The 22,133-nt window shown below is 44.4% G+C and overlaps 1 protein-coding gene across 1 annotated transcript; it reads right to left on the reverse strand.

Annotated features, from left to right (window-relative positions):
- Positions 1 to 3,500: 3,500 nt before the first annotated feature.
- CCDC117 (coiled-coil domain containing 117) lies at positions 3,501 to 22,113 on the reverse strand. Its single transcript, XM_068246417.1, has 6 exons — positions 21,750 to 22,113; positions 15,639 to 15,971; positions 9,782 to 9,832; positions 8,065 to 8,322; positions 5,024 to 5,155; positions 3,501 to 4,361 (listed from the first exon to the last, which is right to left on the reverse strand). Exons 2-6 carry the CDS (start codon positions 15,956 to 15,958, stop codon positions 4,118 to 4,120), a joined length of 1,005 nt encoding a protein of 334 aa, XP_068102518.1. The 5' UTR covers positions 15,959 to 15,971; positions 21,750 to 22,113; the 3' UTR covers positions 3,501 to 4,117.
- Positions 22,114 to 22,133: the final 20 nt, after the last annotated feature.

Here is a 22,133-nt window from a genome sequence, read left to right on the forward strand (position 1 = left end):
CCGTCAGGAATCCCAGTGATAGATTTCCTGCCCAGCAGGAGGTTTGCTCAATAATTTACCATATCGCCAATTGAAGTACTTAGAGGTCTCTGGAGATTTTGCTGGAAGCTTTTTCTAGCCTAGAGTAAGCCTACAGCTAAACTAGTTGGCTCTTCTGGATAGGGCCACCAGGTCTCCTTTGTTAAGCAGTCTGCCTTCACTCTTGCCTCCTATGGACTCTTCATCTTTGCATGGGCAGCGATTTTGTACACCTGGTCTTTTGTCTGCTTCACTATTTGCTTCAGATTCAGCAGCAAACACTGGTGTCTTTGGTTGTAAATCACTTTTTGATTGCTGTCAAAGTTATGTTTGGGATTAGCCCCAGCCCACCAAGTGAGGCGTCCTTGTCAGGCGGCGGCGCAAGGCTGGCTGTGTTGGGGAGGGGGGCCTGTTGTGATCAGGTCGGTGTGTGTGGTGTGTGTGTGTGTGTGTGTGTGTGTGTGTGTGTGTGTGTGTGTGTGTGTGTGTGTGTGTGTAGCAGCGCAGCGTGCCTCAGGTCTCCTTCAATGCCACCCAATGCGTACTACGTACTGTACGCAGTGGGCAGCATTGAAGAAGGAGACCTGTGGCACGCAGCACTCAGACGTCACGTCAGGAACCCGAAGGACGAGGTGAGTAGTTAATTCCCTGCCAGCTGCTACGCTCACGCTTCCTGTAATATCTGGAGGTGGGAGCGGGGAAAAGGGAGCCCCAGGTGAGAGGGGGGGTCTGGCCCTCCTCCCCTCCGCTGTGTATCCGCTGCTCCTTCCTGGATACATATACTGGGGTGACTATATTATCTATATTGGGGGCAACTATGCTACCTGTACTGGGAGCAACTATACTAGCTACCTATACTGGGGCAACTATATTATATATATTTGGGGCAGCTATAGTATCTATACTGGGCAACTATACTAACTATACTGGGGAAACTATACTACCTATACTGGGGGCACATATACCTGGCTACCCTATACAGGAGGCACCTATAATTAGCTACCTACCTATACTGAGGGTGAAAAGTTTTAGGTGCTGTGCAATCATTCCAAATCGGAAATCAAGGGGCGTGCATTCTCACAAATTTGCCTCAGGCAGCAAAAAGTCTAGAACTGGCCCTGTTTGGGATGCATCTCCTTTTATATATTTTACACTAGCAACATTTTCTTGCAGTAGCTGCACGATTGAACTAAATAAATATCTCTATGCACGTTCATTGAGTACAAGGGCATGCTAGTTGCACTTCATTTCTAAGGTTTTCTGCAGTTATACTGAATTTTAAAAATATAACATTGATATGGGTCTTGCTGCTAGTTATGGTTTTGATTTATTAAAGTGTACCAGAGATGGTTCACTATCGCTAATTTATACTTACCTGGGGCTTCCTCCAGCTCCACAAGCACTGTGGCTTCCCTCCCTATCCTCTTCAGCCCCTACAATCTGGCAGTATGACTCCCGGTAATCCGATCACTCACCATCAGTCAAGGGCTTGTTCGCACGCATGGCTCAGCCGCACGCATGCCCCCGCCACACTCCCGTCCCCTGGAGCATTCTCAGCCTGCGCAGGCGCAGAACACTCCAGGGGACGGTGGGCAACGAGAGGTGTGCGCACAGCCCAGCCGTGCATGCGCAGAAGACCCTGACTGCCCGGTTTACCAGGAGTCATAGTGGCTGGATGGAGGGGTCTAAGTGGACAGCGAGGAATTCGCTCATGTGCTGCTCATGGGGCTGGAGGGTAAGTATAAATTAGCGTTAGTGAACCATGAGCTGATAATATCACAATACTCTCAGAAACAATGGCACAAATCAATATAACACACAACTAATCTGTATGTGCAACCAAGAAGTGAACAATAAATTGTGTGGCCCCTGTACCAAAATCATTTAAAAAATACTGTATCAATAATAAACAATGTACTGTGGCTCGTCACTAATAAGTTGCACAAAAAGTCTCAAGTTAAGCAGGCTTAAAGGGAGCCTGAGATGCATATTCAGGTGATTTAGCGCCATCCACAGGCCCCACTGGACTGGACATTGGTTTTAAATTTGGAATCAGGTTGCTCAAATAAAGAATGTTCTAATCAGCTTAGGGGTTGTTTGCATCTTTGTTTACTTACTAAGTCATCGTTGACCTTTGCGTGTTTTTTTAATATTTATATCATGTGGTATAGCAGCAGTGGAAGGTGTTGACAGCGATCAGAGAGTGTCCGATGCTTTCATCTGAACAGGATAGAACAAGTGATGGATTTTATCCTGCAACAGAGTCATGTAGTGGTGGCCAGTTTTTCCATGGAGGACTATGCGTGACATTAGACCTACAGAGGAAAAGGAGCAACTGCAACAACATAAATACCCGGTTCCAATGTTTCACTTAAATAGACCATTATATAGTAGTAGTTTCCCTTCTAAAAACAAAAGGCATTTGTGATAATTCAGCTTTGCATCACTACTGAATATGCAAAATATCTCTTTATGCCCCTAAAACCAGACTTACATCCAGAACTGCTGGTGTACTGTATAGCAAACCTATAGCTTATAAAATTTAGAGCCACATCAACCCAACATGCAGATACTCTGTTTTGGATTGTTGGTCCTCCTCAGTGCATGGCAGATATTGATATGGCTCTATGGGATAGAGGCGTAGACTGGAACAGCAGAACACCCAAGCAGCTCAGGGTGACCCAGAACCACTAGGAAAGTATAGGGGACTAAAAGAAAGCGAAAAGCCCTCCTACTAAAAAGCCACGCTCAGTGTACTTTGCATATTCAGTAGTTATGCATTGTGGGTAACCACAGTTAATCACTTAAAGCTGAATTATCGCAAATACCTTCTGTTTTAAAAAAAAGCTAACTAAACTGAGCGCTTGCTATTTAGTAGAAGGGCTTTTCAGTCTCTTTTAGTCCCCTATACTTTCCTAGCGGTTCTGGGTCACCCCCAGCCCGGGCTGTGGAGTCGGTACAAAAATCTTCGGATTCCAACTCAGACTCCTCAGTTTATGAAACCACCGACTCCAACTGCGGGTACCCAAAATGGCTCCGACTCCGACTTCACAGCCCTGCCCCCAGCTGCTTAAAGTGATCCAGAGATGAACTAAAGTAAAGCTTCCTCCTGCCCCATAAACACATAAGCTTCCTCCTGTCCCACGCCGGCCTCCCGCGATCTGCGCAGGCGCGGTAGATCTGTATGTACGCAGTAGACCCAGACTGGCATCGACTGAGCCTGTTACTGGGGTTCATCGCGGCTAAACGGTAGACCGCAGGAGGACGGTGTGGGATGTGTTTATGGAGCAGGAGGAAGCACCGGGTAAGTATCAAAGCTTTACATTGGTTCATCTCTGAGTCTCTTTAATTGTTTTGATATATAGGAGTAGCAGGTAAGAAAAAAAGAAAAAAAAGGGGGGGGGGGGGGGAAATCATGAGAACTGGGAACAACTCCCTTTGTAGTGTAGAGGTTTGATAATTAAAATTCAAAAACAGCAATAAAAGTTTAACACATTTATTATAAAAGCCTCAAATATTACATTTAGAAAGTGTAGTGTAAAAAAATATTCACACTTTCATAATAACTGTGCATAACTCCCTCTTAAGTCTTCTGTAGTCCTTAATTGAAATATCCAACTTTATAGGACCGCAAAAGGAAAAAATTCAAGGTTGTTCAAGTAAAGTGAATAAATACTTGAATGGGTTATCAAAAACGGCGTAAATAAAAAATATAAATTACCTCTGCTTTGAGCAATCTAAATCCTGACATTACTATCAATATCTGGCAGTTCATAGAGTAGGCTTCCAAGTACCCGTCATGTAACAGAAAATAGGCCACTCAGCAACGCTGGCAAAGTGTGGCCAATGGGAAAACAATTCCTCCAACAAAAACCAAGTTCATTTTGCAAGGGTTAGAAATGCCAAAATACATGAGCAAATTCATTTCTTTGTTACAACCAAGTAGTCTTTGCGCTGTGTGAAAAAAAAAATCCAGGTTTCCAGAAACTTATGTAAAGGGAACTCCCCTAAAATTTCCAGTATTCCAGTCATCTAATGAAGGAGACAACTGTGAAAGCTTAAAATTAAAATCATGACAACTGAAGAGCTGAAGCAGCACTCAAAGTTCCATTTCCTCATCTTCTCTGTCCCACATGGGGTCAATGCCACAGTCTACATTTAGAGTTTGTAGCTTATTCTCTTCCAGCGGATCTTCTTGCTGGAGGAATGCCGTTGAAGATGCCATTTGGTCTTTTATGGACACTTCTGGTTCATCCTTACAATGGCTGGTGAAGCTCTGAAGCTTATCAACCAGACGTTCTGGCAGAGGTTTCCAGAGAACGAGCTCCATAGATGGACGATTTCTGCAAAATAATTACAGTGATTTTAAATGAGCAGTTCAAATTATACAATGAAGAGCCCAGAACTGTACTAAACTCCCCTCCACTGGTGTTTAAAACCATGCAGTGAAATCTGCCCGCTTGCTCTAGACCAGGCATGGGCAAACTCAGCCCTCCAGCTGTTACGGAACTACAAGTCCCACAATGCATTTACCTTTATGAGTCATGACTGTGGCTGTCAGACTCCTGCAATGCATTGTGGGACTTGTAGTTCCTTAACAGCTGGAGGGCCAAGTTTGCCCATGCCTGCTCTAGACCATAGTTTTAAGCCTTTGGGCCTGAGCAAAAATTCTCTCTACAATTCAGTTGCTTGTGTGTTTCACAGTAGCCCATGGCACCTGCGCTGCTGTACTTACCAGTTCAACTATGCTGAATGGGATAGCTCTACACTGCAAGTGATCTTACTCAGAATATTAGCTGTCTGCTCATTTGGATTATTTTTGGGAAATTGCTACCATATTCCCCAATGGCAAAAGATCCCTATTGTCACTACCCCTATTCAAAGGAGTGAACATGCTTCTTGGCAGAGATGCGCAGGCATGTTCTATATGCTTAGCGGATAGGATTATTGAAGCATTCCTTACATGGCCAGTGGTCATAGCGTTTGTAAATAACTAAAAACGTACATGGAATCCACAATCTTCTTGGTCAGGGATTCATCTAATCCTTTCTTCAAGCTTTCTAAAAGTACATCAGACATTACAAGTGTAGGTAAGTGGTCATCTGTTTCATCTTCATCTTCCTCTTCTTCAGCTAACCTAAAGGAAAATTAACATATAATGATAATGTATCAGAGGACATAAGAGATTAGTCATTCTAAGCTATACATTTTAATCCTACAAATCCCATTATTTCTTTCTAGTGCTGGGAATACACAGTACGTTTCTGAGCCATTAAGATGGCTCGATTGATAATTTCCGACATGTCCGATCTCCCGCCCGATCGATTCTGCACTCGATTTCGCATAGGGAACAATGGGAAAAGATAAGAAAAACGAGCGAAAGATAAGTGAATTGACCGCGGAATCGAGCGCGAAAATCGACCGGGCGCGAAAGCCGTGTATTCCCAGCATAAAAGGTCCTCTGCAAACTACGGTAAAAGAACAAACATTTGTTTTACGAATGAATTCAGATAAGAGAGCAGCTAAAAAAAAAACCTGTTGTACAAATTCATGAAGTTAGACCAACTCCACTCAGAAATATTTGTTTCAGCATTGTGCAGTCCATAGCAAGTTGAATCATGTCAGTGGCAAGATATTCCCAACTACTTCAAATCTAAATAATGGTGATCCTCTCACATGGCCTTGTGGAAAGGAAAATACAGCAATAATACCACATCTCTGCAGTTTCCAAGAGATAGAAAAGGCCAGTGAGTGATTCAAGCTATGTATCTATCCAAAAACAAACAAACTAGGATTCTCTGATTTTCTTTTATAAAATTCACAGGAAGCATAATGAGGACAGCACAATACATCTGTTATGTAAGTAGAATTAGTATTTATCTACACATATATGTGTTTATTTCTAGGTTAGCATTGTTCTTTAAAGGGGGAACAACTGCTTGCACCCAAATGTTTAATCTGCGCTGGCTAACGAATGAGTCTGCAGTGATTACATAAGGTATTTATGCTACTCCAGGGGACAGCCGTGTAGGTCCATTCAGTAGTGGCTCCAGCCCTCTTGGCCTCAGCTGAAACAGCTCCAAGGTCATTCCATGACAAATCAACAGTTTTGCAAAAATCCGCCCGACCTCTGAGATGTTGATGAAACGTGGTGTATCTAGCGCCTTTCCTTCCAAAGTTATTGAGTACTACAGTAATTATTGTAATTTTCATTAAAGGACAACCAAGGTGACATGTGACATGATGAGATAAGACATGTGTATGTATAGTGCCAAGCACACAAATAGCTAGGCTGTGTTCCTTTTTTTCCTTTCTCTGCCTAAGAGAGTTAAATATCAGGTATGCAAGTGACAGTTTCTGTCCGGGTCAGACTATAGCATAACCCTCATTGATAAGTAATTACAGACATAAAATACTTTCCTGTCAGTAAATGGCTTCCTGGAGCAAGAAAAGAGATAAAAAGGGTCAATAATTCATAGACTTGAGCGTAACATACTTCAATGAAGGTGTCACTGAGCAGAGATAATGAAACCGTAAAGCCCAATCTACACAATACGATTCTGTGTGCGATTAGATTACGATCCGATTAAATCCGATATGTCCGATCGGGATTTGATTCATTTCGATTTGCCATTGCAAAACAATGGCAAATTTAATTGAATCGAATCCCGATCGGACATGTCGGATTTAATCGGATCGTAAATAGAATCGTAATCGAATTGCACAAAGAATCGTATCGTGTAGATGGGGCTTAAAAACTAGATTTCAATATAAAATAAAACTGTGGGGTATCTAAAAAAAAAAAAAAAAAAAAAGTCATTTCTGGGAGGAGGATAGATACAATTGTTTTTCTCCTCCGTTTATTTTTACCTCGAATATCCTTTAAGAATTAAAATGTGGATAAAACAAAAAAGTTGTATCTACATTTAAGGGTTTTAGACTAGAAAACAGAAACTATTGGAAACCTTGACTGTGCCCTTCCATCTGCTCCTATGCTTGGTTTGAGTACCAGCGGGCAGGCTGCTTGTGCCTCTTGGAACACACCCATGTTCTTCAGTCAGCTTAGCATTAGGACTTATCTTTTTCAGATCACTTCAGCTGTACTGTGCCCTCCTTGAAATGCAGACCTGTGAGTGCCCTCAGTGAGCTTTGTAATTGTTCATCATACTAAGCGCTTTTCATTTGCACCCCCCACCCCATGCATGTTTCCTACAGAAACATACATCTCTAAAGCTACATTCACACTATGTGTGGTATAACGTATACAGCAACACGCTGTAATGATTCCACAATCCGCACATTTATGTCTCTTCTTCTCTCTATCTGCAACATATTATAAAGTTGTAGAATCCTCAAACTAGAGATATACTGGTAGTTTTCTTTAAACGTTCAAGTGAGGCGGATCAAGCTTAGGGTTAGACCCCTTAATTTCTGATCTTCACATTGGAACATATATCTGACAAGGATTTAGGCCACACCACTCACTTCTTAGGAAATTTCCCTTGATTATCTGTATTGTGTCAGTGATAGAGTGATGTTACTGCTGGTGCTGCTTCCACCATCTCTTACCGGCTCTAGACGAGGGATTGTGCTAGTGCGAGATTACCACCTTGTGATTTAATTCTTTATCTGTAACTTCAGAGCTGAGGTTAGTGACCTGCCCCTTGTGGCCAACACCAAGAGCACAAGTGCTGAAAATGCAACACCGATGTCACGTGACCTCCGGCAGGAATTACAAATGCCAGCAGTAGCTGCGTTCGGGAAAAGAAGAAGATGGAGGATAACGAACAGGCCGGGGCCCAGAGGAACGGTACCTAACAGTTAAGTAATGGTGCTCCCCACGACCACCAGCGATATATACTTCAATAAAAGAAAAAAAAAAAAAAAAAAAAACATTGCTCAGTACACTTTAAAGAACAACTGTAGTGAGAGGGATATGGAGGCTGCCATGTAAATATGGCAGGCTTCATATTCTTCTCGCCTCAACTGTCCTTTAAGGGAGATGTCAACTAACCACTGATGCATGATTTTTTTTTTTAACCTTACCTGCTTTCAATATCTTTAAATCTTCTAAGAACAGCATCAGAGTGAGACTCTACAGTGGCTTCTTCCATGTCCTCAATAGGGATGGTTTGAATATCTGATGGCAGGCTGCACAGTGCTAGTGCTACAGGAGCTGGCATGGCTTGTGGGTGGCCAGGGTCCCAGCAAGGCTGTGGGGGGCCTCCACAGTAAGGATTTGGAGCATGGCACCCTTCAATAATAATAGGAGAGGCCAATAGTTTTCTTCTTTTTGAAGGACAACTGAAGGGGAAGAAAAAAAAAAAAAATCACTGAAATCCTTAAAAGTTGCAGAAGTTGTCCACCAACTGTTGTGCTGGCATTACAAAATTACAAAATGCAATTTCTTAAAAAACTGCAAACATAACTGGTTAGTAGCCATTTCGTTAATTCTATATTTAGGGCTCGTTTCCACTACAGCGAATCCGCATGCAGGCACCGCATGCGGATCCGCATAGTCAATACAAGTGGATGGGATAGTCAATACAAGTCAATACAAGTGGATGGGATAGTTTCCACTTGTGCGTTGTGCGGGTGCGTTTTGGTGTGCGGGGAAAATCTGCACGGCAGAGCCGTCAGATTTCGCGTGCGGCAGGAATGCGGGCGAATCGCCCGCAATGCTTTTAATAGGGAAATCGCATGCGGCTTTGTCATGCGGATTTCCCCGCAATTTCGCATGAAATGCAATGGAACTTTGCACAGGCAGTGACATGGTTAAATTCGCCTGGCTCCTTGCCATGCGAAATCGCGGGGAAATCCGCATGCGGAAACGCATCCGCGTGCGATTTCGTCCGCGGTGGAATCCAGGCGATTGCGCACCGCAACAGTGGAAACGAGCCCTTAGTCTATAGCTTTGCAATACAAATATTTTAAGAAATGTCTGTATTTATTCACAATATCAACACACTTCAGGCTCCTCAATTGGAAATATTTCTCCAGATATTTCTCTACACACAAGCGAGTCACTAAGTTTGGCTTTGTACATGTTATTTTTATCCATGTATCTGCCTTTATGAAACCAAAACTTTCCTTAAAGGCATATCAAATGAACATGCATTCAGCACTTATGTCAAGTGCAGGACATGAACAGACAACCTCACTCCCTCATCAGGGTCAGCAGGGCCAGTTCTAGACTTTTTGCTGCATGAGGAAACCATGTGATGAACCCTCAACCCCATTTGGAATGATTGCACAGCCCCCGACAATTTACTCTGCTGTATAAAATGTTCTCACATGACATGCGTTGGCTGGCTGTGAGTCTATAACAATAAAGCCGCTCACCCTCAGCCACTCCATTACTCCTCAGTCAGGTCAGCAGTGTCACCTCCTCCTTTCTGCTGTGCAAGTCAAATGAAACTCTGCTGCTCTCCTGTCCCCCAACTTCCCACTGCACCTTGCTGATCCGGAAGTAGTACAGGGGCAGGCTGCCCATAGACTGTTCGCAGTAGAACAGTTCGCTCCATCCCTACCTGCTAATTCCCCTCACTACAGGCTTTATTTTTGTCATTTTCCACAATTAGCACAAGAAAAGTGATTTCTGGCCAGCTCAATAACCATTTAGCTCTTTGGCTGGCAGTAGTATAGCAATCGGGTATACAGTAATAGCTCTCCTAAACGGACAACTACAATTGTGGGAAAACTGATTAATATTTTACAACATCTGCCCAAGATAATGGTTAAAATGAAATGAACTCCTACTTACTCAACGTCATCCTGATCATGTTTGTGCTTCTTTCTCATTCGGCTGGTTAGCCTAAATATAGGAAAAACAAAAAACAAAAAAACACACCTTTTAGTCTTTCCATGCCTGCTTGCCATTAAAAATCTTCAATAAAAGAAACCATGTTGCAAGTATAGAAGTAAGATATCATGTATTGGCCAATGCCAGGAAAACAACATTGTAGTTTTGTAGTTTTCCATAGTGTGCAAATGTGTTTAGGATTGTATTGCTGTACTCTGTCCCCATATATGAGAATGAACTGTCCAGACAGAAAGTAGGAAAATAGATTTTATTCTTTATTTTTCTTTTTTTGTTAAGAAGGTAAAAGTCAAAAGTCAGACTCATAAACTAGTTATTGCCGTGAAATTTCCTGTCCTCAGGACTACCAATGCAATCATAATAAACCCAGAAAGTTCTGCGGAAGTCCCAAAAACAGAAGAGCTATGAACCCATTGAGCTTGTTAACACTACAAGAGCTTTTCTGAGCACTTTGTGATTTCAAAAGCTCCTGCTAATGTTATCCTATGAATGTGTTCACACTGGAGCAATGTGATTTTGTAAAAATCCCCCATAGCATTGCATTAGCAAGAGCTTTTCAAAATCACTAGTGCTTAAAAAGCTCTTATAGTGTGATCCAGCCCTTTAAGTTCCTAATGCTTCCACATACTATCCAACGCTAAAATAAAACTTTATTCTGGATTTGTCATTAAGGAAAAAAAAGGAATCAGTGCTATAAATTGAAAGGATCTAGCCAACAATTTCAGCTTGCTGACCTTATTCTTATGAGCATATGTACAGCCATACTCTATGGTCCCTGACAAATTATGCAAGATTGGACTATTTATGATTTAATTGAGATGCAAATAATTCTGAATTTCATGCAAATAAACACTGCATACAGCTTGGAGCTGGGTCAAATGTACTCCCTGCAGATTTTCATTGGCCCAATTCCAAGCTGCATACAATTTGCATGCAACTCTTCATTTCATTGACCACCTCTACCAAAAAGTGTTCCTAACCTGTGCAGCCAAGTACTAATTATAGAAGATTATAATGTCTGGACAAATCTCACTTAACCACTGTAGTGTAGGAGTTTGTAACAACCCTCATTTCAGAGTTCCCTACTATCTCCAGGATTAAACGTATAGGTCAGCTACATGTATGCTGGGAAGCAAGAGGCCATATCCCTTACTTCATCACTTGTTATTTCTTGTTGCTCAACTACAGTATATTGCGAGAATCGGTCTACCCCTCCTGGTCTGGTTACCAACACTAGCATTGCCCAATTTCTGCCTGCCTCAATCACTACCTGAACACTGACCTTGCCCAGTGGCCATCTGCTTACACTTGTGCCTGAACCTTGACTCTGTGTTATTGGGGGGGGGGGGGGGGGGGCAAACATCAGGCGACTTGGCAGATGATTGACCAGCTGATACTTATCAAATTGAAAATCAGTGCCGCCAAAAGCATGCCTGATCGACAATGCAACCAATTTCAGGAAGACAAAAGCAGCATCACAAGGCCGATTCCCGGAAAAAAGACTCGGCCTGTGGTGTATCGGCAAGCAAACTGATCAGATACAACTTCTGATGTATGGGCACCTTATGACTACACACACACTGGGGGTGCTTTTGTTTTTTTATCTGAATTGTTTGAAATAATGAAGGTAAGGCTGCCCCAAACATATTACGAAGCAGTCAATCCCACAGGAAAATTCTGGTCATCCCTAGGATATTCTGCCAGCAGACTAACAGAACAGGTTTTTCTTTTTAATGTGCTTCATCAAACTCTGCCCTGCCCAATGCAGTGAGCAGCCAACTGGCACACCTAAAGAAAGCATTGCATGGCACCTTTTAGTCTAATACAAACCCATACTAAATCTGTGCAGTGTACAGTTACCCACAACCATGATACTTTGGTCAGCTGAAGCCTATCTTAGTTTGCTCAAATGCAGTGTTACTCATTTATGGAAAATATCACCCATTGGTGAAAGAACCTATTCATAAGCTGCATTACTACAAGGGCTGTGGAATAGATACAAATATCTACCGACTCCAACACCTCAGTTTATGATACCACCAACTGCAACTCTGCTAGTTTACATATAGCAATCTCGTTGATTGTGGCTAGATAGTGTACTGGTTAAGGGCACTGCCTTTGACATGGGAGGCTAGTTTTTGAATCCTGGCTAGGGTATTACCTGTTCAGTAAGGAGTCCTTAGGCAAGACTTTAGAACACTTCAGGTTGGCCTCTTGAGTGCGCCCTTGTGGCTGCAGCTCTTGAGCCCTTTGAGTCCTACAGGAGTAAAGTGCTAAACAGATGTTTTGATTATAGATTCAAAGTATGCAAAATAAAAGGCATTTCATCACTGCCAAAGCTAGCCCTTGGTAGGAGCACATGTACAATACAATACAATAACATTTCTATAGCGCTTTTCTCCCATAGGACTCAAAGTGCTTAGGCTCTCTCAGATTCAGTAATTGGTAGTAGGATTAAGTATTCACACAACTAAAGTTATATTTCTGCAAATGCCAAACTGAACAGGTGGGTTTTCAGTCTATATTTAAACACGTCCAGGGATGGAGCTGTCCTGATCTGTTGAGGTAAGGAGTTCCAAAACGTAGGGGCAGCATGACAGAAGGCTCTGGGACCAAAAGTTTCCAAGTGGACTCTGGGTATGACTAGATTATTAGAACATGTGGCTCTGAGAATGCGGGGATTGCTACGCAGCTGCAACATATCTTTAATGTATCCAGGGCCTAGATTATTCAGGGATTTAAATGTCAGTAGGCCGATCTTGAATAGGACCCTCCATTCTATAGGTAGCCAGTGAAGGGAGTGCAGGACTGGCGTTATGTGGCAGTGACGGGGCTGGTTGGTTAGCAGTATGGAAGCAGTATTCTGTATCAGCTGTAGGCGGTACAAGACCTTTTTTGGAAGGCGAGTGTAGAGCGCATTACAGTAGTCCAGTCGGGATGTGATGAAGGCATGGACTAAGGTTGGCAGATCTTCTGGGGGATGAGGTGCTTGATTTTTGCAATGTTCTTCAGGTGAAAATAGGATGATGATTTCACTACAGCAGAGATTTGAGTTCTGAAGTTTAAATCCCCATCAATTAGAACTCCCAGGCTACACACATGATCAGAGCTGCATAGATCCGTGCCTCCTATTCCCAGTGGTGAAGACTGCAAGTTAAGTTGTTTAGTTATCATGCTCTGCCCTCCAATCAGAAGGACTTCAGTTTTGTCTGCATTTAGTTTCAGCCAGTTGTCATTCATCCATTGCTGTAGTTCACGTAAGCAGGCGTTTATAGTTAGAGTTGGGTCTGTCACACCAGGCTTGAAGGAAAGATATAGTTGGGTGTCATCAGCATAGCAGTGGTATGTCAGGCCATGTTTTTGAAATAGTTTTCCAAGCGGTGACATGTAAATCATTAAAAGCAGGGGAAGGTTCATACAGAAACAAAGAACATCGATCGGGCCATAGGCAATCTAACTGTGGGTACATGTAAGTAGTGATGGGCAAGTAGATGCAAATAACTTCGAGTTGATGCAAATTTTTATGCAAATGTTGCAGCTTGAAAATGAACCTCAAATTCTGCTGAGGTAAAATGTGTTTGGGTCATTTTCAAGTTGCATAAATTCGCATCAACTCGAAGTTATTTGCATCTACTTGACCTTCACTACATGTAAGCAGGGCTGTGGAGTTGAAGTAATTTTGGGTACCCGGAGTCAGAGGTTTCATAGACTGAGGAGTCAAATCCACAGCCCTGGTAAGTATTATGCTACGTACACACATGCGACAACGATCGTTCGTTGTTAACGACGAACGATCTTTTAATTGATGAAAGAACGACCGAAGTAAAGTTAGTTCTAAAAAGTGTGTAACGATCACATCGTTAGAACGAACGTTACACCACGGAAAAGCACTTAATGCGCCTGCGCATAAAATTGTAAAATTCCATGGAGAAAAAGTGAAATGCGCATGTCCAGCCTGGTACGAACGATCGTTTCCAACGATGTACTACTTTTGCAAACGATCGTCGTTGGGAAAAATCCGCCGAGACAGAACTTTCTTTTGTAGCGATTTGCCTCGTTCGTCGTTAGACTTAATAGTCGGTGGTTCGTTTTTTGTAACGATCGTCGTTGGTAAAGATCGGGGAACGATCGTTACAAACGACTATAGTCGCATGTGTGTACGCACCTTTAGACTAAGGAGTCTGAGCCATTTTGGAGTACCTGGAGTCGGTACGTTCATACAGGCCTGGTGCACACCAAAAAACGCTAGCAGATCCGCAAAATGCTAGCAGATTTTGAAACGCTTTTTCTTATTTTTCTGTAGCGTTTCAGCTAGCATTTTGCGGTTTTGTGAAGCGTTTTTGGTGTAGTAGATTTCATGTATTGTTACAGTAAAGCTGTTACTCAACAGCTACTGTAACAAAAACCGCCTGGCAAACCGCTCTGAAGTGCCGTTTTTTCAGAGCGGTTTGCGTTTTTCCTATACTTAACATTGAGGCAGAAACGCATCTGCAATCCAAAATCTGCACCAGCCCGGGAGTATGAGTTTCTGCAAAACGCCTCCCGCTCTGGTGTGCACCAGCCCATTGAAATACATTACCCAAGCGGATCCGCACCCGCAAGCGGATCGCAAACCGCAGCCGAAACGCTCCGGTGTGCACTAGGCCAAACTGAGGAGTCGAAGTTAGAGGATTTTTGTACCGACTCCACAGCCGTGTATGTAAGAGCGATGTGCAGGTACTCTGCATGAGAATGAGGTGATTCTTCCTCTGTAAACCATTCTTCATGCACAATCTGACCCAGGTTTATGAGTGATAGAGAACACCTCTGCATGCAATGTGCACAACATTATCAGGAATTCAAACAGCTATACAGGGAGGGCATACCGTATGTAGACACTAAAGCTTGTGCACAGCTTAAAGAGAATCTGTATTGTTAAAATCACACAAAAGTAAACATACCAGTGCGTTAGGGGACATCTCCTATTACCCTCTGTCACAATTTCGCCGCTCCCCGCCGCATTAAAAGTGGTTAAAAACAGTTTTAAAAAGTTTGTTTATAAACAAACAAAATGGCCACCAAAACAGGAAGTAGGTTGCTGTACAGTATGTCCACACATAGAAAATACATCCATACACAAGCAGGCTGTATACAGCCTTCCTTTTGAATCTCAAGAGATCATTTGTGTGTGTCTTTCCTCCTGCATCTCTCATGCACTGAAGTTTCAGGCTGCTCTTTTCTTCCTGCAAACAGCTTTGCCCTTGTCTGTAATTCCTCAGTATGTGAAAGCCCAGCCAGCTCAGAGGACGATTTATCCAGCTTGTAAAAGATAAGAGAGAAGAGTGAAGCTGCTCTAATCTAAATAATACACAGGCAGTGTGCATAGAGGGGCCTGGAAGGGTGAGTTCATAGCAGAACCACAACACTGAAGAACTTGGCAGCCTTCCAGACACAGGCTGACAAGTCTGACAAAAGAGAGATAAGTTGATTTATTACAGAGACTGTGATAGTACAAAGTGTTGCAGTAAGCCAGAACACATTAGAATAGCTTTTGGAACTTGTAGGATGATAAAAAACAGGATGCAATTTTTGTTACGGAGTCTCTTTAAAGCTGCCCCAAATACATTCAAGGAATTCAACAGTCAGATTAAGCAAGCTGTTTGTCAGGGATAGTTACATAGTGATCCCCACACTGCATACATACAAACAGACTTTTGCCATGCTTTAATTCTTTGAAAGGAGTAAAATTGCAAATAGTTTAAAATGGAATACTTTCATAACCAGATACTTTTGCCATGTATTTCCTGCTGAGCAGACTCACCCAGTGCAAGTTTGAGATGTAGCATGGGTCCCCACAGGATTCTGCATTGGCAATGCACTGCACAGATGCATGCCCATACCTTCTCCTCCAGCCATAGGACTCTGGTGGAAGGGGTTATTGGCAAGGAAACATGCCCCATTCCTGCTTAAGCCACTACCTTGGGACACAGGATTGATTTGGTCAAGCTGAGTGGCAGATGGCACAAGAAAAGGAGGCTGTACAACTGACGATGCACTGGTCCTCTGAAGAAATGAATCAGACTGATGGCATTCCATGCTGCACAATTGTATTGCACTAAAAACACTGTCGACAGCAGCCATTCCAGCTTCCCCCCTGCACAAACACAAAGAATGAATTCATTTTACATGTTCTGATTTATGTCACAAAGAATGATTCTCAGTACAAAAACTTTGCATTACACAGCAACGAATATTTTTTTTATGGTTATAAGCATGGAAAAAAGGGTGACAATTCTTATGGATTCTTCTCATTGGTTCACTGAGTAGTGGACTAATGAAAAGTCTCCTTGGTTCTCAAAGAAGTCTTTTGCAAACCAATGGGTGCATGATGCTTGTGATGGGGCTCGGGGAGCTATAGAACGGTGGTTTCTCCGATGCAGAGAACCTGAGTGGCGGTGGACCTGAATGGATGGCAGACGGCAGCGGAACCGGATGAAAAACCTGATACCAAAAGTAACAAACGTATCCAGATTTCAATGGAAACCGGATTGGTTTTTCATCTGCCCAGTCAGTGTGAATGCAGCCTAACCTGCATGTGCATTGGAGAAATTTCCCTCACTTTGCATTTGTGGGACTTCAAGGACTTTAACCAGAATAGTAGTGGTCCCCAGGACAACAACAATAAAAATGTAATGGGGTTTTAGATACCTCACAATCCGCAAAACAAGCTTTTATTGTGTTTGTACCAGCGGGTGTAATTAACACACTTGCTGTAAGAACAGAAAGGGAAGAGTCTCCCTAACTATAACAGAGAGCAAAAAAGTGTTGTAAGCTACACATTCCATATGCGACAGGATATGGTTAAAATGGACTTGAACTCTTGCACAGGACAGAAGGAAAACATAGAAAAATGCACCCTGTATGTATTTAGAGAGTTTAGCCAGTCTAATTCCCCCTCATTGGTGTTTAATCACAAGTTGTAATTTGATTTCCTTGTGTCATCGGATTGCCACGACAGATAAGCTCATTTGAAAGCACAGGGTGTTAACAATATGTCTGCTTCCATGAAAGCAGGAAGTAGACACTGCAGATTTATTGCAGGATCTGTATCAGCTGTAACAAAGAAATGCTTTTCTTTAAAGGTTATTATGCCGCAAGGAGTTTGTATGTGCCCCTCGTGTCTGCGTAGGTTTCCTCTGGGTTCTCTGGTTTCCTCCCACATCCCAAAAACTCACAAATAAGTTAATCGGTTTATCCCTAAATTGTCCCTAGACTACGATGCATTCACTGCACAATACATACATAGACATATGACTATGGTAGGTATTAGATTGTGAGCCCCTCTGAGGGACAGTTAGGTGACAATATACGGTGTACAGCGCTGCATAAGGTGTTGGCGCTATGTAAATACTAAATAATAATAAAAAAATAATAAAGTTCTGAGTTCAGGTCCGCTTTAATCCAGGAAACAGCAGATACAGTCTGAAAGCTAACTGAAGAATAGTGATCATGTTATCTCTTTATGTCAATAACATTTCAGCAGACATCTGCTACAAAATTAAATCAGAACAAGCACACAGCCACCACTAGCACAATGATATGCATCCCTTAACTGACCACCAGTTATCCAATGCACTCCGGGCTCGTTTCCACTAGTGCGGTGCGGAATCGCCTGCATTCCACCGCGGACAAAATCGCATGCGGGTGCGATTCCGCATGCGATTTTGCATGCGATTCCGCAAAGGTAAGGCTGTATGCGATTTTAACCATGTCACTGCCTGAGTGAAATAACATTAATACCTATGCGAAATCGCATGCGATTTCGCGTCAAAAACCGCATGGTCACCCCGCATGCGATTTCCCTATTAGTTACATTAGCGGCGATTCGCGCACATTCCTTCTGCACGCGAAATCTGACGGCCCTGCCGTGCAGATTTCTGCCGCACCAAAAAACGCTGCCGCAGCAGTGGAAACAGCCCCATCCACTTACATTACCTATGCGAATCCGCGTGCAGTGCCCGCATGCGGATTCGCTATAGTGGAAACGAGCCCTCCCTCCTAGGATCAACCCATAAACGGAGCCAATACTGAATTTTGTACATTTCATAAAATACACAATGCTTATTTTATTGTTTGTTAATGAAACTGCTGTGTTGCTTCAGATGAATGGGAGTTAGGGCCCTTTTCCACTAGAGCGATTGTGATTGCTGAATCGCAAAATCGCAAATCGCTAGTGATTTTTAAATCGCTAGGGTTGTTACTTTATCATAGAAAGCATGAGAAGTATTTTCCACTACAGTGATTCGATTTGGAAATCGCTAATCGCAAATCGCAGTCGCTTGCTGGAGCGATTTTTACAATGATAATGCAATGCAAATGAAAATCGCAAATCGCAATCGCATAACAGAATTAATGAAAAATCGCAATCGCAATCACTGGCGTTTGTGATTTGTGATTGCGATTGCTAGTGGAAAAGGGCCCTAAAGATGTATTGTATTTACAGCTCAAGTAATGAATAAGATAAAGCTAATCTAATGTAGAAGGTGCTAGAATCAACTACTGGAGACCTAGAAGAGGGTGGGCTGAGTAGAAAGGGAGCAGATGTTTGAGTTGTAAGCATGCTATTGTAGATCTGCAGCTATTGATGCTGCTGATTACTCCACACCTCTGCTGAGTGCATGTAAAAGAAATGTAAGTGTTTTATCACAGTAGCCTTCAGGACTGCTAACTGGCAGTAGCTTCATTGCAAGTACAATACCAGTCAGTTACAGCCAAGTTTAGCTTGTAAAATTTTGCATGCCACTTAAAAAAATCCCAACTGGTGCCAACCAAGATGCCTGAAACCAGCCATCATATGTAGTATGACATGATTATCACGTGCACAACTACTAAATGTTATTAGACCAGCGAACACCATGCAGTGAGGCAGAGTGTGCCAGACCTTACAGTCCTGAATCCATGCAAAGTGGCAGTGTGTGCCAGGCTTTCCTGATGCCATGCAATGTGGCTGTGTGTGTCAGGCTTTCTAGTACTGAAGCCATGCAATGTGGCTAGTGTGCCAGGCTTTCCTGATGCCATGCAATAGGGCTGTGTGTGCCAGGCTTTCCTTTCATGAAGCCATGCGTGTGGCTGTGTGTGCCAGGCTTTCCAGTCCTGAAGCCATGCAATGTGGCTGTGTGTGCCAGGCTATCCTGTCATGAATCCATGCAGTGTGGCTGTGTGTGCCAAGCTTTGCTGTCATGAAGCCTTGCAGTGTGGCTGTGTGTGCCAGGCTATCCTGTCATGAAGCATTGCAGTGTGGCTGTGTGTGCCAGGCTATCCGGTCATGAAGCATTGCAGTGTGGCTGTGTGTGCCAGGCTATCCTGTCATGAAGCATTGCAGTGTGGCTGTGTGTGCCAGGCTATCCTGTCATGAAGCATTGCAGTGTGGCTGTGTGTGCCAGGCTATCCTGTCATGAAGCATTGCAGTGTGGCTGTGTGTGCCAGGCTATCCTGTCATGAAGCATTGCAGTGTGGCTGTGTGTGCCAGGCTATCCTGTCATAAAGCCATGCAGTGTGGCTGTGTGTGCCAGGCTTTCCCGTCATGAAGCCATGCAGTGTGGTTGTGTGTGTGCCAGGCTATCCGGTCATGAAGCATTGCAGTGTGGCTGTGTGTGCCAGGCTATCCTGTCATGAAGCATTGCAGTGTGGCTGTATGTGCCAGGCTATCCTGTCATGAAGCATTGCAGTGTGGCTGTGTGTGCCAGGCTATCCTGTTGTGAAGCATTGCAGTGTGGCTGTGTGTGTCAGGCTTCCCAGTCCTGAAGCCATGCAGTGTGGCTGTGTGTGCCAGGTTATTCTGTCATGAAGCCATGCAGTGTGGCTGTGTGTGTCAGGTTATCCTGTCATGAAGCCATGCAGTGTGGCTGTGTGTGCCAGGCTTTCCTGCCATGAAGCCATACAGTGTGGTTGTGTGTGCCAGGCTATCCTGTCATGAATCCATGCAGTGTGGCTGTGTTGCCAGGCTTTCCTGTCATGAAGCCATGCAGTGTGGCTGTGTGTGCCAGGCTTTCCTGTAATGAAACCATGCAGTGTGGCTGTGTGTGCCAGGCTATCCTGTCATGAAGCTATGCAGTGTGGTTGTGTGTGTGCCAGGCTTTCCTGTGATGAAGCTATGCAGTGTGGTTTTGTGTGTACCAGACTATCCTGTCATGAAGCCATGCAGTGTGGTTGTGTGTGTTCCAGGCTATCCTGTCATGAAGCCATGCAATGTGGCTAGTGTGCCAGGCTTTCCTGATGCCATGCAATAGGGCTGTGTGTGCCAGGCTTTCCTTTCATGAAGCCATGCATGTGGCTGTGTGTGACAGGCTTTCCAGTCCTGAAGCCATGCAATGTGGCTGTGTGTGCCAGGCTATCCTGTCTTGAAGCCATGCAGTGTGGTTGTGTGTGCCAGGTTTTCCTGTCGTGAAGCCATACAGTGTGGTTGTGTGTGCCAGGCTATCCTGTCATGAAGCATTGCAGTGTGGTTGTATGTGCCAGGCTATCCTGTCATGAAGCATTACAGTGTGGCTGTGTGTGCCAGGCTATCCTGTCATAAAGCCATGCAGTGTGGCTGTGTGTGCCAGGCTTTCCTGTCATGAAGCCATGCAGTGTGGTTGTGTGTGTGCCAGGCTATCCGGTCATGAAGCATTGCAGTGTGGCTGTGTGTGCCAGGCTATCCTGTCATGAAGCATTGCAGTGTGGCTGTATGTGCCAGGCTATCCTGTCATGAAGCATTGCAGTGTGGCTGTGTGTGCCAGGCTATCCTGTTGTGAAGCATTGCAGTGTGGCTGTGTGTGTCAGGCTTCCCAGTCCTGAAGCCATGCAGTGTGGCTGTGTGTGCCAGGTTATTCTGTCATGAAGCCATGCAGTGTGGCTGTGTGTGTCAGGTTATTCTGTCATGAAGCCATGCAGTGTGGCTGTGTGTGTCAGGTTATCCTGTCATGAAGCCATACAGTGTGGTTGTGTGTGCCAGGCTATCCTGTCATGAATCCATGCAGTGTGGCTGTGTTGCCAGGCTTTCCTGTCATGAAGCCATGCAGTGTGGCTGTGTGTGCCAGGCTTTCCTGTCATGAAGCCATGCAGTGTGGCTGTGTGTGCCAGGCTTTCCTGTAATGAAGCCATGCAATGTGGCTGTGTGTGCCAGGCTATCCTGTCATGAATCCATGCAGTGTGGCTGTGTGTGCCAGGCTATCCTGTCATGAAGCTATGCAGTGTGGTTGTGTGTGTGGCAGGCTTTCCTGTGATGAAGCTATGCAGTGTGGTTTTGTGTGTACCAGACTATCCTGTCATGAAGCCATGCAGTGTGGCTGTGTTGCCAGGCTTTCCTGTCATGAAGCCATGCAGTGTGGCTGTGTGTGCCAGGCTTTCCTGTAATGAAACCATGCAGTGTGGCTGTGTGTGCCAGGCTATCCTGTCATGAAGCTATGCAGTGTGGTTGTGTGTGTGGCAGGCTTTCCTGTGATGAAGCTATGCAGTGTGGTTTTGTGTGTTCCAGGCTATCCTGTCATGAAGCCATGCAGTGTGGCTGTGTGTGCCAGACTTTCCTGTCACAAAGCCATGCAGTGTGGCTGTGTGTACCAGGCTTTCCTGTCACGAAGCCATGCAGTGTGTGTGGCTGTGTGTGCCAGGCTTTCCTGTCACAAAGCCTTGCAGTGTGGCTGTGTGTGCCAGGCCATCCTGTCATGAAGCCATGCAGTGTGGCTGTGTGTGCCAGGCTATCCTGTCATGAAGCCACGCAGAGTGTGCCAGGCTTTCCAGAAGCCATGTTATGTGCTGTCACCAGCGCAGGGATCCCCAGCTGCTGCCACGTTCAGCCAGTGCAGAGCAATGAGGAAAGTTGTGACACTCGCAGCTGTCAGGAGACAGACCAGCAGCAACAACAATAACAAACCTCATGTGCGCAGTGACTCACCCGCCAGTAGGAGGACCCGCCGCTTCCAGATCCCTGGTCAGTGGTCACAGCACCATGACTCCCATCCAGCGTAGCGCCGCGTCTGACCTCAGCTGTCCCCAGCAGTCACACAAATGTCAAGTGCTGCGCTCCACAGCTGCAGTTATCCATTGCTGGGCGGAGCCTGTACTTTTCTAGAATGCACGGAACGTTTCCACTCTCCCACCAGACAGCATCTCTCTCTACCAGATGCAGAAATAAGGGGGCGGGGGCGGACCGGGAGGAGCTTTCCCCCCAGCCGCCTCCTCGTCATCATTACACAATCAGGTCCAGCTTAGCGCTAAGCGCAGGAACGTGGGCATGGGCTCAGCACTTTCTCTGTATGCTACTTCTTCATTGGCTGCA

The sequence above is a fragment of the Hyperolius riggenbachi genome, chromosome 1 (genome assembly GCF_040937935.1).
Source record: "Hyperolius riggenbachi isolate aHypRig1 chromosome 1, aHypRig1.pri, whole genome shotgun sequence".
Taxonomy (NCBI): Eukaryota; Metazoa; Chordata; class Amphibia; order Anura; family Hyperoliidae; genus Hyperolius; species Hyperolius riggenbachi.